Source organism: Oryzias melastigma, linkage group LG19 (assembly GCF_002922805.2).
Source record: "Oryzias melastigma strain HK-1 linkage group LG19, ASM292280v2, whole genome shotgun sequence".
NCBI lineage: Eukaryota > Metazoa > Chordata > Actinopteri > Beloniformes > Adrianichthyidae > Oryzias > Oryzias melastigma.
The window spans coordinates 13,634,012-13,650,155 of NC_050530.1; the positions used below are offsets into that span (position 1 = coordinate 13,634,012).

The 16,144-nt window shown below is 39.2% G+C and overlaps 1 protein-coding gene across 2 annotated transcripts in view; it reads right to left on the bottom strand.

Moving 5' to 3' along the window:
* Window positions 1-4,621: 4,621 nt before the first annotated feature.
* Window positions 4,622-16,144, bottom strand: part of LOC112154345 (synaptopodin 2-like protein) — an 18,134-nt gene continuing 6,611 nt past the window's right edge. For both annotated transcript variants that reach the window (XM_024285220.2, XM_024285221.2), the window contains exons 2-5: window positions 15,609-15,760; window positions 15,187-15,486; window positions 14,727-15,106; window positions 4,622-8,247 (exon numbers count right to left, since the gene is read on the bottom strand). In XM_024285220.2, coding sequence (XP_024140988.1) covers window positions 5,750-8,247; window positions 14,727-15,106; window positions 15,187-15,486; window positions 15,609-15,760 — 3,330 coding nt within the window. In that variant the 3' untranslated portion in view covers window positions 4,622-5,749. The remainder of the gene's footprint in view (window positions 8,248-14,726; window positions 15,107-15,186; window positions 15,487-15,608; window positions 15,761-16,144) is intronic.

A 16,144-nucleotide genomic window follows, 5' to 3' on the forward strand; every position in this document is an offset into this window, starting at 1 on the left:
CAAAATGTTGATATTTCTTAACTAATTTTACAACTTTATTCTATTAAAATGTTGACTTTTTTTCTTATATTTTTACAACTTTATAGTAAAATTGTGTCTGTTTCTCACAGTTTTACAACTTTCTTCTCAAATTTTGTTGACATTTTTCTTATTGTTTTTATTAAGTTTCATAATTGTACAACTTGCATTATTGTGAAATGTTGAAGTTTTTTTTTTATAATTTTACCTCATTCATGCAAAATGTTGACACTTTTTTTCCCTTATAATCTTTAACATTATTTCTGCAAAATATTCACTTTTTCTTATAATTTTACATTTTTGTTGTAAAATTTTGACTTTTTTGCACAATTTAACAACTTTGTTCTTTTAAAACGCTGACATTTTATCTTATATTTTAACAACTTCATTGTAAAATTCTGACTTTATCTCTCAGATTATAACTTTAATCTCATGAAATGTAGACATTCTTCCCATGATGTTCCCTTATTTAAGTAAAATGTTTTTGTTTTTTCACAAATTTACAACTTTATCCTTGTAATATTTTGACTTTTTTAATCACACTTTTAAAACTTTATTGTAAAATGACATTTTTGCACAGTTTTACAACTTTATTTCAGTCAAATATTGACATTAAGGTTTTGGCTATAAAGTTTAGATTCTTGATGAGCTCTTTAAAACAGAAGTGTTGATTTTTCTTTAGATTTCTGGCTCACATAGCAAGTCTTTCTGTATATCCTTTTTTCGCAACTTAAAGTGACTACATTTAAATAACTATCAACATTAACTTCTTGCTTTTTTATTTAACCCTTCATGCCCTTGATATTATTCTTTTTGTGTACATTTTTTGTATCCAAAGGAAAAGTTCTAGTTTTTAGTCAAATAGCTCTTAAATTTTGGATAATAGTGATAAAATATGGGATATTTTTTAATTACAGCAGTGAAACCTCTAGTGGCTGAGCCGGAGGGATTTCAGTGATCTCTGTGCTCTCAGCTTCAACTGGGACACTTTGTGCTCATCATGCCGTTTGCAGAATTGGTTGAAAATCTCAAATAGCTGCCAAATTTCCTCTTAAAGTCGTCGTTAAAGCAACATTCTCCACATGCAGTGCAAAATATATGCTTTAAAAAAAACTAAATTTTAGTGATTGATCATTTGTGTTTCTAAGATAAAGGATCAATCTTTCAGATCTAAAGCAAAAAAGACAGTTTAAGAAGTTCTAATTGCTCCACAGTGGTGAAGTTAACATGTTTAATGCCATCACATTTTGCTCCTAGTGATTATAGGTTGGCGCCAATATTAGTGAGTGTATAAGATTGTGACTGTGAAGCAAGGTAGTAAAGTGCTATATAAGTTTACGCCATTTAGTATCACTGTGCAAGTGATGGTAAATAATGAAATGCAACAGAACTAAGTGTTCACCTTTTTATTTCAGATTAATGACCACAACTACTCATCTCCAGAGTGACTTACGCGAATGTAACAATACTGTAGATGTGAAAAGTGTGAAGACATGAGGGAGCTAAGTAATGATACCTGATGGATGAGCTTTAAAGATGATGAAAATATATGAATAAAAGATCATTTATTTAAAAAAAAAAAACTAAAATAGTAATTTAATTCTTCCAGTCATATTTAGAGATGAGAATTAAGCATTATTGTGTGAATCATTTCCCATCTCCACTCATTCATCAGCTGCATCTTTCTTCAGCTTTTTACCAAACTACTCTTTTTCTCAGTAGAATTTATTCTTGTATTATTTTCACACTTTTTTTTATCTTTTTATTCATTTGATTGTATATTGTATTTGTCCTTTGAATTAAATTTGATTAATAAGAAAGGTCAATCTAATTTCAAGGGGTCATGACCCCAACACTTGTAGCAGCACTGCATCTTGGGATTGCATACATCTTATCAATACTCATATAATGGACCTACTTTGCAATCAAAACCCACTGTACTGAAAAGAACTAAATCATTGATTGTGTTAGGGCTGCAGATGTACAAACAGTGCAGCTTCGGACTCGGAGCTCTGCCATTATTTTTGGGGATGGCTGCACAGGCAAAGTGTGGACAGGTTTTCTAATGAAACCTCATCATCCCTGTTTACTTTCTAATTTGTCCTTTTTTAAAATCACATCCATTTGTTTTGTTATCAATTTTTGACCCTACAAGTGTCATAATTTAATTTTTAGTTCTTTGACCCCTCATATAAGAATACTACTTTGCACCTTATTCAAATTTGTTTGAATTACTTTTATCTAACTTATGGTTACATCCAAATGCAAACAGTTTGTATGATATTTCCGGTCTTTTTGTGTATTTGCTTTGGAGAAATCCTTGGCTAACCCACAGTGTAGAACCTGAATCAGGTGTATTGAGACACTAACAAGCTGTGTATGCAGAGATGGTGGCAAATGAGGCAGGAGAGCGGTTTCTAGATTTGTCTCTTGCTGGCAGACAGATTAACAGCAAGATAAAGTTTTAATGCAGTTTCTGTAAATGCTTACATGCTTAAACAATACATGTCTTAAAAAACATATTTAAAAAACTTAATTTTTGAAATTCTCAAATGATGATGTGAATTGATGAGTCTAAAATGTGAAAAATACCAGGTAGTGCACATCAAGATTGAAAATAATCAATAAGTATAAGTTCCTAAAATGCCTTGTATAGCTAAATTTAAACGTGTTCCCAGTGTTTTTTTACATTTTATTTTATCTCTTGTTTTTTTATGAATATCCCATTTTAGTTCAAATCTAAATACTTGTGTCATTTTTTAAAACATAATTTGTGCAGAAAGACATGAGTTTATTAGAAATTTACCTTTGAGTTGTGGGCGGGACTGTTGACATGGAGTAAGCTCCTCCCCTTCCCATCATCCATCTGTTTACACCCTCTCCTTCTGGTTTACAACCCCTCACACCACCAACCTAACATTATCGGTCCAACAAAAATGGCAAGCAATATAAGAGCTAGGCAATCATACAGGATGGAGTCGGATTCCAGCTCAAATGAGGAAAATGAAGACCTACATGGTTCTTCTTGCCTGCAAGTATGGCGTATAAGGGAGTTTGTGGCCGTCTGATTGTAGCTTCTACGTCACTAGCCTTTTGAAAGTGGTTTTTCATATACTCCTGATTCACAATGATTTGAAGAAAGAAATACTCAGAAGTGCCACATGAAGCTTAATTTTCTGAATATATGTCCTCTATTGTGAGAAAAACATCAAAAACACTGTTTTCACAAGAAGGAAATCAGGGGAGTTGAACTATCTTTGTATGCTGACGATGTATTGCTTTTTGTTAGAGATTCTTCCTCCTCAATTCCAAAAGTTGTGTCCACGACAAAAACATTTTGAAGATTTCAGGAAACAAGATAAACTGTCAGAAATCAAAGGCTATACCAGCTGGAAGAATGGCACCTCGTGATTTGAAATTATAAAATGTAGCTATTCCTTTTCCTATGTCTGTTGGGACATCAGACCTCCTGGATTCCCAGAAGAATTTTTTGGACTTGGATTTATGGTGGCTGCAAGAATTATTCTAAGGAATTGGAAAAGTCCCCACAATCCTCAGCATAAGGACTGGATTAAACTCATGAGAGAGACTGATTCATTTGAAAACCTAATTTCTAATATAAATGATGTTAGAACAGGCCATATGTGGAGTTGTTTTATGTCATCGATAACATCACATGACCAGGCTTCCACTGAATAATCTGAAAGTGTTTGTAAAACACAATTTTTCAAGTATTTTAAAAAAGAAAGTGAGGTTTTTATGTAATCAGATTGATTTTGTTCAGCTATCTGATTCACAAACCTACTCAGACATTTCAAGATCTAAAACCGAAAGGTACTTTGACCTTGTTAAAGAACAGCAAAAGATTCAAACAATGAGGCACCTGCTTTTCCTTTGTCTGGTCATGCAAAGAGACCACATGAAACCCAGAATGACTCACTGTTTCCATTCAATCCCCCAGACTCCCACCCATTCATACACCATCAGCCCTGCTAACCCAAAAACCCAGAGCCAGGCTGTGAAGTCACAGTTTCTCTGCTCCATACTCAAAGATTAAAGGCTCCGAAAATAGGTGAAATGGGTTGTGTGTTTGTGAGGATGATGGAGTCCATCAAGCGTGGCTTTACAATTTTAAAGCTTTTATATTTTACTCTGTGGCTGACACAGAAATGGACATAGAAATGGATTGATTTAAAATGTTGCTCAGTAGCTCTTTGAAGACTAACAGAAATAAATACTTGTTATTATGTTTTTGCTTTTTTAGTTTTTCTTTTACCTCCAATCAAGATGTCAGTTTAAATTCACAACTTCAGTTGCATACAATTGAAGTAATGAACTTTATTTTGAAATTCTTACAGTAAAATGTGAATTTCCTGCAGAATAGCATGACAGGGTGAGAGGCCACAGCTCCACGAGGTGGTGAATCTTTGAACTACATCTTACTGTGTTTTCAGAATCCCATCCTTGGATGTTAACAGAACCATAAGAGATTGAAAATAGTGAAAAGTTGTTGTTTTTTTCATATAAAACAAAAGTAGAAACTGTTGCAATGATCATAAATGGGTGGCGACATGGAAGAAAGGAAACATGATGACAGCCGATGTGAGTCATGTCTATTTTTATTCAGAAAGGTCTGTGGGCTAGAATCAAAGCTACACATAAATGTTATTTTTCTGTATCATAATATGAGAACTTGAATCTACAAAGCACACGTATTTATCACCAAAATAAAAGTCCTTCTATTACTTATCTAAATAATATTAGTACAATTGCTGTTATTATGTCATTGTCTGCTATTGTCTCACAAACTACAAACCCATCAATCAAATTTGCATTTTTTACTTACACTTGACATTTTGTCATGCTTTACCTCGTCTCCATTATCTTTTTCAGTCTCATCAATACACTTTCTTTTATTCCATTTTGTGTCCAAACATTTTTTAGGTCAATATTTAGAAAAACTTCACTCCAGTTTTCCTTTTACTCAAACTTATCTACACTTCTTCGACATTTTGAAAGAGTCCACACTGGATTTCTTTCTTCAAACCGTGTTCCTTGTGGTTCCACTGCTTCAGATAGCTTCATGTTTAAAGACCCACTCCAATCATATTTTGATCTATTGTTATTTTGATAGGTCTATTAATTATGATAGCAGAAAAAAAAAAACTGTTGTTATTTAAGATATAAATTCTGCAGAGTGGCAGTAGCTAACTAAAAATTCACCTCTGAATTGTGGGTGGGACCATTAGCATGGTGCAAGCTCGCCCCCTCTTCCCATCACCCCTTGCTAGCTTACACCCCCTAACATTTTTGGTGCAACAAAAATGGTGAGCAAAATTGGACGAACAGTTTTAAGGACGAGGAAAACAAGTGGATGCATCAGAATGTTTGTGTTTTTGTATTTTCTATATCAAAAATAAGCTATTTTTCAAACTGTATTTTTGCGTCTGCTCCTGTTTCACAACTATTTGAATTAGGAAATACTCGGAAATGCCCTCCATTGTCTGAAAAATACCGCAACAACACACACACACAAAAAAAAACATTTTCATTGGAGTGGGTCTTTAAAAAAAAGTCCAACTTTAACATCTTACAATAAACTGTTTCAGAAAAATAAAATAAAACGACTTGCTGCCTTGAATATTTAAAATAGTTCTAAAAATATTAATTTTCCTCAGAAAAGCTCAACTGTTTCCTCAGAAAAGCCTGATTTTTCCAACCCTGCTTCACTTCAGTGAGCTGTGGATCCTGGGCGCCACACACATGGCTGCAGACCCAGGTTGGAGGTGCTGAAACGTGGCCGGGGAACCCTGCTGGGTTGAGCGCTACTTGACACCTGCTGAGAGGCTCCGCCAGGGCAAAGAGGACTAAGATTCGGGGCACTTTTAAACTGCTTGTTTGCCTGCGGAGTGGCTGAGGACTTATGAGAAAAGGTAGGAAGGGGGGCCGTGTTTGCAACAGGACCAGAGGAGAAAGTTGGGAGTTTAGGGAGTGGGGCAGTAGGGGCGGGAGGTCGCGAGGGGGATACAGGGGAAGGAGCCCACTGAGGGACTGGAGCAGGAGATTGATGGTAAGGTGTAGCACCAGGAGTGACTGGAGGAGAGGTCACTTCGGAACGCCTGATTGGTTCTCCGAGGGTCGTTGCTGATCGAGGCACAACCACTTTGAGGGCGGGGCTTGTGGCCATTGGAGGAGGTGTGGAGAAGCGCTTTACTTCATAGACTCTGGCGGTCTTTTGAGGCCCACCTGTGGGTCCTCTGTGCTGCTGATGGTTGGAGGCGTCCTGAGGAACTCCACCACCATAGCAGAAGAGGGAGGAGTTGAGCTGGTAGGGCTGATGGTTCGATATATCCACGGGCTTGATGCCCGTTTTTTGACCTTTACTTTTGGTTGTTCCAGATTTTACCACTTCAGATTTCTTCTGAGCCTTTAGTGGGCAGGAGGGAGACAAGAGAGGGTTGTAGTTAATGGGCGGTGGCGCTCGGATGTTGGATGAGTACTTCCATGCGGCTGGTAGAGAAGGTGTGGGTGAAGGCTCTCTGGTTTGAGTAGGGGAAAAAGGTGCGGGCACGGCAGATGGACAACGCTCCACAACGTAGCGGTCCATCCTGCTCTGCCTGCGGGCAAACAGCTGACCTCCTTTTCCGGCGAGCTGGGGTACCTCAGGCGCCTGGGGTTTGGGAGCTACAGGAGGTGGCTTGTGTCCTTGCTGAGCCTGCATGAAATTACACGCTTCTGCCCCCAGCCTCAGCCAGTCCTCCTCTGGGCCTGATTCATGCCCGGCCTCTCCACTGACTCCAGCAGCCAGGGTTCTCCCAGGACTTCCATCCATATTCTGGACCATCGACATCAAGTCCGGATTGGGGGAAACGTCTTTGCTTTGCAGCGCAGTGAACATGGGCTTTTTGCTGCTGCGTCGGCGTGCTTCCTGCAAGATGCCAGAGCGAGCAGCCGGAACAGAGATGCGCTGCTCACGCATCGAGATTGAGTCGGGAACTTGAGGACTCACTGCAGTGTTAGTGTAAGTATTGGCAGATGGGGAGGGAGGGGGAACAGGAAAAGTTCCCTGGACCACACCAGAGGATGGATTTGGTGTTAAAATAGGAGGAGTTGAGGAGTAAGTGGGAGCTGGGGTGGAGAAGGGCAGAGCATTTGATGGACATGCTGGAGACCCTTGAACTACAGAAGGTGAAGGAGGGATGCTCTTCCCAACAGTGGGCTGAGATAATGAGGACTGAGAGCATGGGGGTGAAAGAGCCGAACAAGATGAGTTCACGGAGGGGGGAGCGTTGGCGGTGTTGTTTCTTGGAGGGATATATAGAGAAGTGCTAGACATTGCTCTCCTTGCATCTGCCCTCTGAGGGTGTTGAGTTGGTGAGATGGTCACCATGGATACTGCTGCCACAGGTTTGGTTGCCATGGTTATCGGTGTGGGTTTGGGCTGGGGAGGACGAAACATCACTGAGGTTACGGATGCACGCGACGGGGTGGAGCCATAGGAGAATGGGCGCGCAGTGCGGTTCAGAACGCCGGCGTTTCCGTGCGGGTCTGTGTTTGAGTTTGGAGTAAAGTCAGCAGCAGGAGGAGAAAGAGAGCTACTCTGAAGTCCATTTTGACTTGGTGTCTGAGAGGGCGGGGTTAGGACAACACTAGCTCGACTGACAGAGACCGACTCTGCATTAGTGGGAGTCAACGCCAGAGGAGACATGTGTGCAGGGTGGCTACTGATTGGCTCCTTTGTGACCCCGTTCTCCAGTCTTGAGCTGTGATTGGCTGAGCTCTTTAACCCTTCGAAACTTTGATTGATAGAAAGTTGTGGAGTTTGGTAATCTAAAACCTCTGTGCTGTCGTTGAAAATTGATGGAGTCGCTGCTGAAGGACAGGCAGAGCTCTTCTTTTCAAGCAGTTCAAAATAACCCGAATCCCAGGTGGGGTCAAAAGATGCCGAAAAACCCTCCTCATCAACTTCTGAACCGCTCAAGGCCGAACTTCCTCCTTCTTCTTCCGTCTCCCCTCCCGTGTCCCCGTCTGTCTTCCTTTCTCTGCCTCCCTCGGCTTTCCCAAAGCAGGTCAGAGTGTACTTTTTGGCTCTCTGCCTGCGTTTCTTGAACATAAGAACCCCTTTCGAGTTCGGGTTGGGGGCATCAGTCAGCAAAGATGCGATGGAGCGGCATTTAGTGCGAGCTTCCTTCACTTGTTTCTCCACGGCGCTCTCTCCACGTTGCAGCTCTGCAAGACAGGACAAGAACAGAGCAAAATAGAAAGAGGGCTTGCTAAAACCAGCAGGGTAAGCACGAAAAACCAGTAGAGGGAGCTAATAATGAAGTACATCAGCATGATAGCTCTTGTTGGCTGCAGGTAGCTGCTGATTTATACTTTATTATCCCAGTGAGGGGCTTTGCTGTGACAGACAGCAGAGTGTGTTTTGGATTTAGAACAAAGAATTCCTCTTGCTCTACAGAGTTGAGTCACACAATCCAGAAAGGTTAGATCACCCTGCCTCTGCTTCTCAAACTGTGCTTGTGTTGTTAGGACATTTGCAGGTTGCAGACACTGAAGTTTGAGTGACGTTAAAGTGGGACTAAAGAGGAACAAAATCATAAAAAAAATAGTAAAATCATTTGTCCGTGCAGAAAGGATTTCTCACTTAACAAGAAATCGTGTAATAAGGTATGTTTATGTGGATGTGTGAGTGAGTCTGTGCTAGTGCACGACGCGCTAAAGTCATACTGCGAGGTAAATTGTATTGTTTGTTTGCTTTTTTTTCTTTTTTGTCTTTTTTTCTCTCCAGTTTATTGTTTCGCATCTAGATGACTGCATCTCGGCAGGCTTATCCTCATGCTAAAATGGTTAAATAAAAATAATACGATATCAAAATCTGCAAACAAGGTGTTCTAAACAAGTATTAAAAAACGGGAAAAAAGCTAAAAAACTGATAGAATTCCTCAAGTTGAATGTTATACCCCCAATATTAAGTATGTTTTTGCTGTTTCTAGGCAAATTATTTGCATTTTTTGAGTTTTTATGTATCTAATTGCAGGTAATTTTGATTACAGTGACAAAAAAACTATAGTGTAATGACTCATTTTAGAGCAACATTTTTGAATCTTAAATCATTTTTTTCTTTTGTCAAGAGTATTTTGACTCATTTTAATACAAATGTCCTTACTTAGACAAAAACTAGGAGTGATTTAGAGGACAGATAGGCTAAAACAAATATTTTCAGTGTTTAAAAACAAGGTTTTTAATTCTTTGCAGCATAGATGTTAACAAAGTAGCCGGTTTTCATTTGTCATCATGTGTCAACTCCTGCTATTATTAGCCATTTCATGCACACTACTTGACAGAAATGTCAACAAGCTGAAGCGTCCCTTTGTTTAGTCCACTTAGTCCAAACAGATGCTTAAATTATTAAATGTCCTCTAAGAATAATGGAGCTTGTGAACCAGAATAAGCTCAAGTATGATTGTATCTCTGCTTGATCCAGGGCTATTTGAATCTTTTTAGTGTCTTGGCTCTCCTGATATGGATATTATCACTGTAGCTATAAACTGATAGTTCCAGCAAGCAGACAAGGACACAAACACAAAGATAGTTTCTAGCTGCTATTAAGTGGAGTTTAATATTTTTGATTTAATTCAAACCTCTTGATGCATATTGGTAAAAATATGCTACAAAATGACCTTAATTTAACATCTATGTGATCAAAACTTTTTTTTTGTCATCGCTAGAAAACAATTCAGGTTCATTTTTGGGATAAATCAAATTATAATCCCAACAGAACATGATTCAATGTGGTAAATGGAATCAAAAATCATCAAATAAGTCTAAAAATATTTAAAAAGAAACAACCAAATAATGGGATAAATGTAGGGATCACCACCAGTAACTTCTACACTCAAAGAATTTGTCCAACAATCCAGCCAAATAACAATGATGAATTAACAGATTTTTTTTCTTTTAGTAGAACCTTGAAAGAATCTTGTTTATAATATTTGAGAGCCACTTGTGCAAAAAAAAGAAAATCCCTAATCCCTAAAGTAGCATGGCAACAAATCCCCTCCTGGATCTCCTGCTAGCAGCTGTTTGTTAGATCACAATTCACCAAGCACAACTTGAGTAATGTGACTTTGCTATAACTACAGTTAATATCACATCTAAAGAATCAAAATCTCAATTGACAATCTTTTAACATTGAAACAATTCAAGAATTTAAGTTTGACTTTGCCTAATATCAAACATTAAATCACCTTACCTGCATACACAGTGTGAGAGACTGTGTGTCCACCTATGTCTGGACATGGAGGAGATGTGAGGTCCCTCATTTCTCAGTGTGTGTATGTGCCCTTCACCTCGCTCAGACCCTCCCACACACAACCTATCAGAGTCCAAATCGGCTCTGCACGGAGACCCGTTTAGTGTCCCTCTCCCCGCTCCTCTTTCAGGGTGCAGCCCATGTAAAGACCTTTGTCTGGTCGCGGGCGACCCAAACCAACAGATGATGTCAGCCCTCTATTCCTGTCCGTATGACAGCCATCAAACACCTGTCCGAGCTCTGTCTCCCTCTCTCATACCCACATGAAGAGGGGAAGACCCTCACCCCGGGGCTCTCATGCAGCAGCTGTTGAGCTTGTATGTTTCGAAGTGTGTACAAGTTCCTGTTGTCGGTTGGGAGCCGATCCGTTTCTCTGTGGTAGGAGTAACATTGCAAATAAACAGGGAAACACACTAACCTATTCTGTGTGTTTGTACATGTTTGTCACATTGTCATAACTGTTGGCCGACTGAGATGGGCCCAATAAGAGTAAGGGGAATTATTGACTGGCGCTACTGGAGAAAAAGCTATTATTTAGGCTCTTGGTTAAAGTAAAGTTAGAGATTTGATGTAAAAAGCTAAAAGCAGCAAGTAAGGGTTCATTTGAACATAAATTAAAAAAAAAAAAATGTATGACTTCACAAGCTTTCTTGTGCGTTTGAAATGTGAGAACGATTAAGTCACTGTACACCACAGCTATCGTTTGTCTTATAGCAAAAGTCTCTTCCTATAGAAAAGCTTCTAAGGTATGTGGGCTCATGTTCTTGATGACAGATCATTTATTACCCCAACGTTTGCTCATCTAAAACAGAAACGCTGTCATCCCATAGTTATTCAATAAAATCACCTCATTAAAATGATTTAAGCTAATAAGACATTTTACACTAAACCTCTATCATATTTGATACACACATTTCTGAAACCCCTATCTCATTAGCATGAGCAAAACTTTCCTTAAAATCTCACTGTCTTCTGCCTTGTAGTTCAGCGTTTTTCCACTAGGGGTAGTAGAAGGGCTTTTCCTGCTCATTTCAAAATGGCTGCTCCCATGAAATCTCAAAAACACTTTTGGCAGGAAATGTTTTACTAATTTTCTAAACTTTATGGTAAAATTAACTCATCTGTTGTTATTCTTTTTTGTAAATGACTACTTGCTGTATTGAAAGAATGCAAAATTAGTTGAAAATTAGTTCTTTATGAATGAGTTACAACCGTGTTAGAAATGTGTTGATTAAATTGGAGTGTGTGGTATTTAAGGTGCTTTTTTTCCCTGAACACCCAACTTGATTTTTTTGAACATCTTGATTTTAAAAATATAGAATTTTCTGTCAATTATTTGATGTTGTGGGCTTTACAGGATTTAAAAATTTGAGGATTTGGGGAAAAAAAATAAAGATGCTGATACCAATCAAATGTATAGTTTTGTTTTACTATATCCCATTTTTTTAACTGATTTTTGGTTTAAACTTGAACTATAATAGCATCTGAGACCACAAAGTGGCCCCAATCAAGAGTCTCCCTCCAAACATTGAATGAGTACTGCAGCTGATTCATATTCAGTGATTGAAGGGCTGCTGTGGCCTGGCATGTCAATCACAAGCTTCAAATAGCTATAAATACATCCAGAGAGCCAAATGCCAGGAATACTGCCGGATGACACAGACTGCTGTTTCAGGGGACCTAAGAGTAGAAGTGGGGGCGGTGAAATACCTTTGTTGGCATCCAGTATATATCACCACATCCCAACCAGCTTGTTAATGTAAATAGATACTCTTGGTGGTGTTACAGAAAATCCCCACTGGAGAGTTATCTGTCAAAGGATGTAGGACAAGTGTTGTGATGCTAGAGTCTTGTTTTTCCCTCTTCCTGGTCCACATCAAGTCTTTCTGGTTACACTATGTTTGTTTTATTGCTTTTTAAACAAAAAATGTTTTCAATAAAAGGTTACATAAAATGTAAACAAATATTATTTCAAATTAACTGTAATTTTATTATTCAAAATCAATTATAAAACTGTGTGGATGTCACATAATGCTGCTCTTTTTCACAACAAAATGAACATTTTACAGACCTGCTTGCAGTATTTTTTGCAGGACAGCACATATATTATCAATTTATGTTGTCTTGTTATTTGCTGTTTTTACTTGACAGATTGCATATATATATATATATATATATATATATATAAAAGTTCTTTAGGATGCAAATATCCAACAATTGCTCAAGGAAGACTTTTTTTGCTTACATTTTTATTTGTGATAAGGCCTGCCATAAGATTTCACCGTTGCCTTTTGTTCTTATTTCTTTTTGCACTTGTAATGATAAATTCATCAAACAGAGTTTGTATTAAATATCTGCAGTGTCTGTTAAATCTTCAAGACTGAATAAGAACAAATTGTTTTTCATATTTATTATTATATTAAAGTCCCACTCCAATCATTTTTTGATCTCTACTAAGTGTTGACAGGGATCTTTTCATTGTGATTTTGCTGTTTTTTGCCAAAATAGAAAAAAAAAAAAAAAAGCCTGTGTAGTTTTCTAGGACATAGTTCCTGCAGAGCGGCATTAGTTCATTAGAAATTCCTCTGATCCACTTTCCATCATCCATCTGTTTACCTGCTCCCCCACAACAAAAATGCTGAGTTTATTGGAGCTATCCAGCCATACAGTTTTGAAGCAGATTCCAGCTCAGACAAGGAAAAACAAAGACATACAAGGATCTAGTCATCGACAAGTGAATGCATCAGAATGGAACAGGAAACTTGTGCATATTTTCTGTGTAACAAATAAAGGTAATTTTCCAACGTTTTTTCATCTACACCTGATGTAAAAAAAATTAGATAAAGTAATACCCAAAAATCCAATTTTAACTCTTCAACTGCCTGTTCAGCCGAACAGTGGAGCACATGTAGGAAACATATTATTTAGGGTTGTCAGATTTGTCGCGTTAATTACGCGTTAACTTGACATGTGCTTGACGCTGACAATTTTTGTGATGCATTAATCGTGGATTTTCTCATACGTGCCTTTCCATACCGCGTGCACGAGTCCCTCATCGCCCTTTAACTCACCGGCTGCTCTCACTAGATCACGGGCGGGTCTCCAACCACCGAGCTGCGAGCTAAAACCGGCCCGGCGCTAGGACCTGGAGAGCTCCTGCACCCTAACCCCGCTCCGGTTCTCGTCCAGTACCACGTCTGGTGGTACCGGCTCGCGTCCGGCGCAGCGTTCCGAGAGCTGCGGACCCCCGACGTTCCGAACAGCAAGCGCACCGGGGGACGTTTTAAATGTAGTTCAAACAATGCCAGTTATTTGTAGATGAAAAGATAAATCTCAGCTTTGAGTGTGTGGCCCTCTTTCGCCGCGCGAAAATATGCAAAATGTCCCAAAGTTCTGGAGGTTTAAGCGTGATCCAGCCCCAGCATAGCTGTCTGTCTGCCCCTTCATATTCATGGCGTGAACTCCACTGGACACCTCGCTGCATCGAGCTGCAGCCAGAGAACGCGGCGGCAGTAACAGACTGTCAAACTATCCACGGTGTATCCCGCTTTTCTCAGTCTTTAATGTTTTAAAAAACAAAAGTTAATTGGAAATGATAAATCTCTATTTCATTTATTACTGTAGTTCAGCAGAGGAGGAAAAGATTTGGTCCTGACAAAAAATGAACATGAAAGTGTTATGGAAATTTTATTTTTTATGTTTTTATTCTAATTTACTGAATGTTGATTGAAGTTTTTAATTTAAAATGCCCTTCACTTGCACTTTTATGGCATTTTATGTTACAGCCTTTTATTGTTAAGAAAGTTTATCTCAATACAATGTTACAAAATAAAGTATTTCTGATGAAAACTATACATTTTGCCATTCTTGTTTTCATAATTAATGTAGAACTACTAAATTCCACGAAGCACACATTTTTTTCCTAAAAAAAAAGCCCATATATTTATTTGCGATTAATCACGAGATAACTATGGATAAAAGTGCGATTAATCGCAATTAAAAATTGTAATTGCCTGACAGTTCTGATATTTTTATAAACATTGATTGTGTGTATTACTTCTTTAAGGCAATAAGCAGCAGAAAAAAAATGTTTTTATTGATTTTGTCTTGTTTGGGTCATTAAAGGTCTAAGTTTATGCCTCAAGGACATGTAAAACACACCAAAAACACAGACATTTACCAAGGGTAGGAGCAGGGCTCATTTTCAGGTCAGGAGCAAAGCCACCAAATATCAGTGTGCTTCCTTCACTACAATACTGCCTCCTAGTGGTACCATGTAGTTACAGCTTACATTGAAATTAAAGCCCCATCCATTACCAGACCCATACATTTCAGATGCTGACTCGTGATAGCCACATAAAAAATAAAAGTTAATTTATATATGAGTACTCACTTGCTTGTCGAGCTTTCTCCATGTAGGTGGTGGAGAGTTCCTCACTCATAGGGCTCTGCTGGGGCCCCACCATGGGTACCAGATGGTTCCCAGAGCCCAACATCAGGGCATCTCTGGCTCGTTCTGGAGACACTAAAGGTGGACAGGTCAGTGGAGTGCAGCCCCCGACCTCCTGGAAGCCACTGTCCCCCTCCTCTTCTCCATCCACAATCCCCTGGTCGGGGGTCGGGGTGAGTGTGCGGGGGGTTAGTGTGTTTGGGGTCTGTGTGGGCTCTTTCTGGGGGGGCAGGTAGATGATGTTCCTGCGGGGGACACCGGGAAGACAGAGGCTATTCCACTGCTCCTGCATGGAAACTCCTGCATCTGTGGAGCTCTCGTAGCTTAAAACAAACACAACAATCATCAGTGTGGAAACTCCATATTTATAAATTCCAAGCTAGAGGACCTCAGGTCTTGTTACCCGCTCATCTCGGAAGTCTCCTCCTCGTTGTTGTCATAGCGCGCTGGAGACCTTATGTGAGGCGGTGTGCGTCGTTGGCGTCTCTGATAAGTGTTGGAGTGTGTGTCGGCATCACTGTCGGTTTCTCCATAGTAAGCCTCACTGTCTGGGGGGGAGGTAACACCCCTGGGTATCTCGGCGGGTGTGAGGAAAGAACTAATGGAATTTAATGGGATCACAGCAGGAGACACAACTCTCACGGAGGATTGAGGCGATGCAGAGCTACCGGTGTAAGAGGAGGAGTGAAACTCTGAAGGAATCCTGAAAAAACAATGAAAGAGATGCCGTGAAAATGCGAAACATCCAACAGTTTGTGTGACACGATGACAGCAGAGCTGAAAGATGGGGCTGTGCGGTGTAACTGTATGCATCCTTGATCTGACCTTTTGACTCTCAGCTTCAGTGTGGAGCTCTCTGAATCTATCAGCTTCATGGCCTGAGCATGGCTGAGCTCCACACATATGTGGTCGTCAATAGAAACAAGCTCGTCTTGCTCTTTCAGTCCAGCTCGGCACGCTTTGCTGCGCTTCCGAACCTTCAGAGGAGAGGAATCACTCAATTAAAACAAAGTTGTGATTATAGGCTTTAGTTTACAAGTTTACTGTGGATTAAATTCATTCTCTACAAGAAATAACTTGTTATATGGTGGCACATCTGACCTGATTTCTTAGAGTAAAGGATACATTTCAACAATCTCCTTATCAGTGCAGGGAGACATACAATGACATTTGTTTAACATGACTACCAAATTAAATCTTTAAATAAAAAGACATTTTAAATTCATAATTTCTTTATACATTTAGTAAAACTATTGAGTCTTTCAGTTTTAAAGTTTTGTTTTAAATTTCCAGAGGTCTTTGCTTTTGTTCTCCAAAAAAAATAAAAGCTTTAAAACCTTTTCAGCTGGTTGAAATGTGAT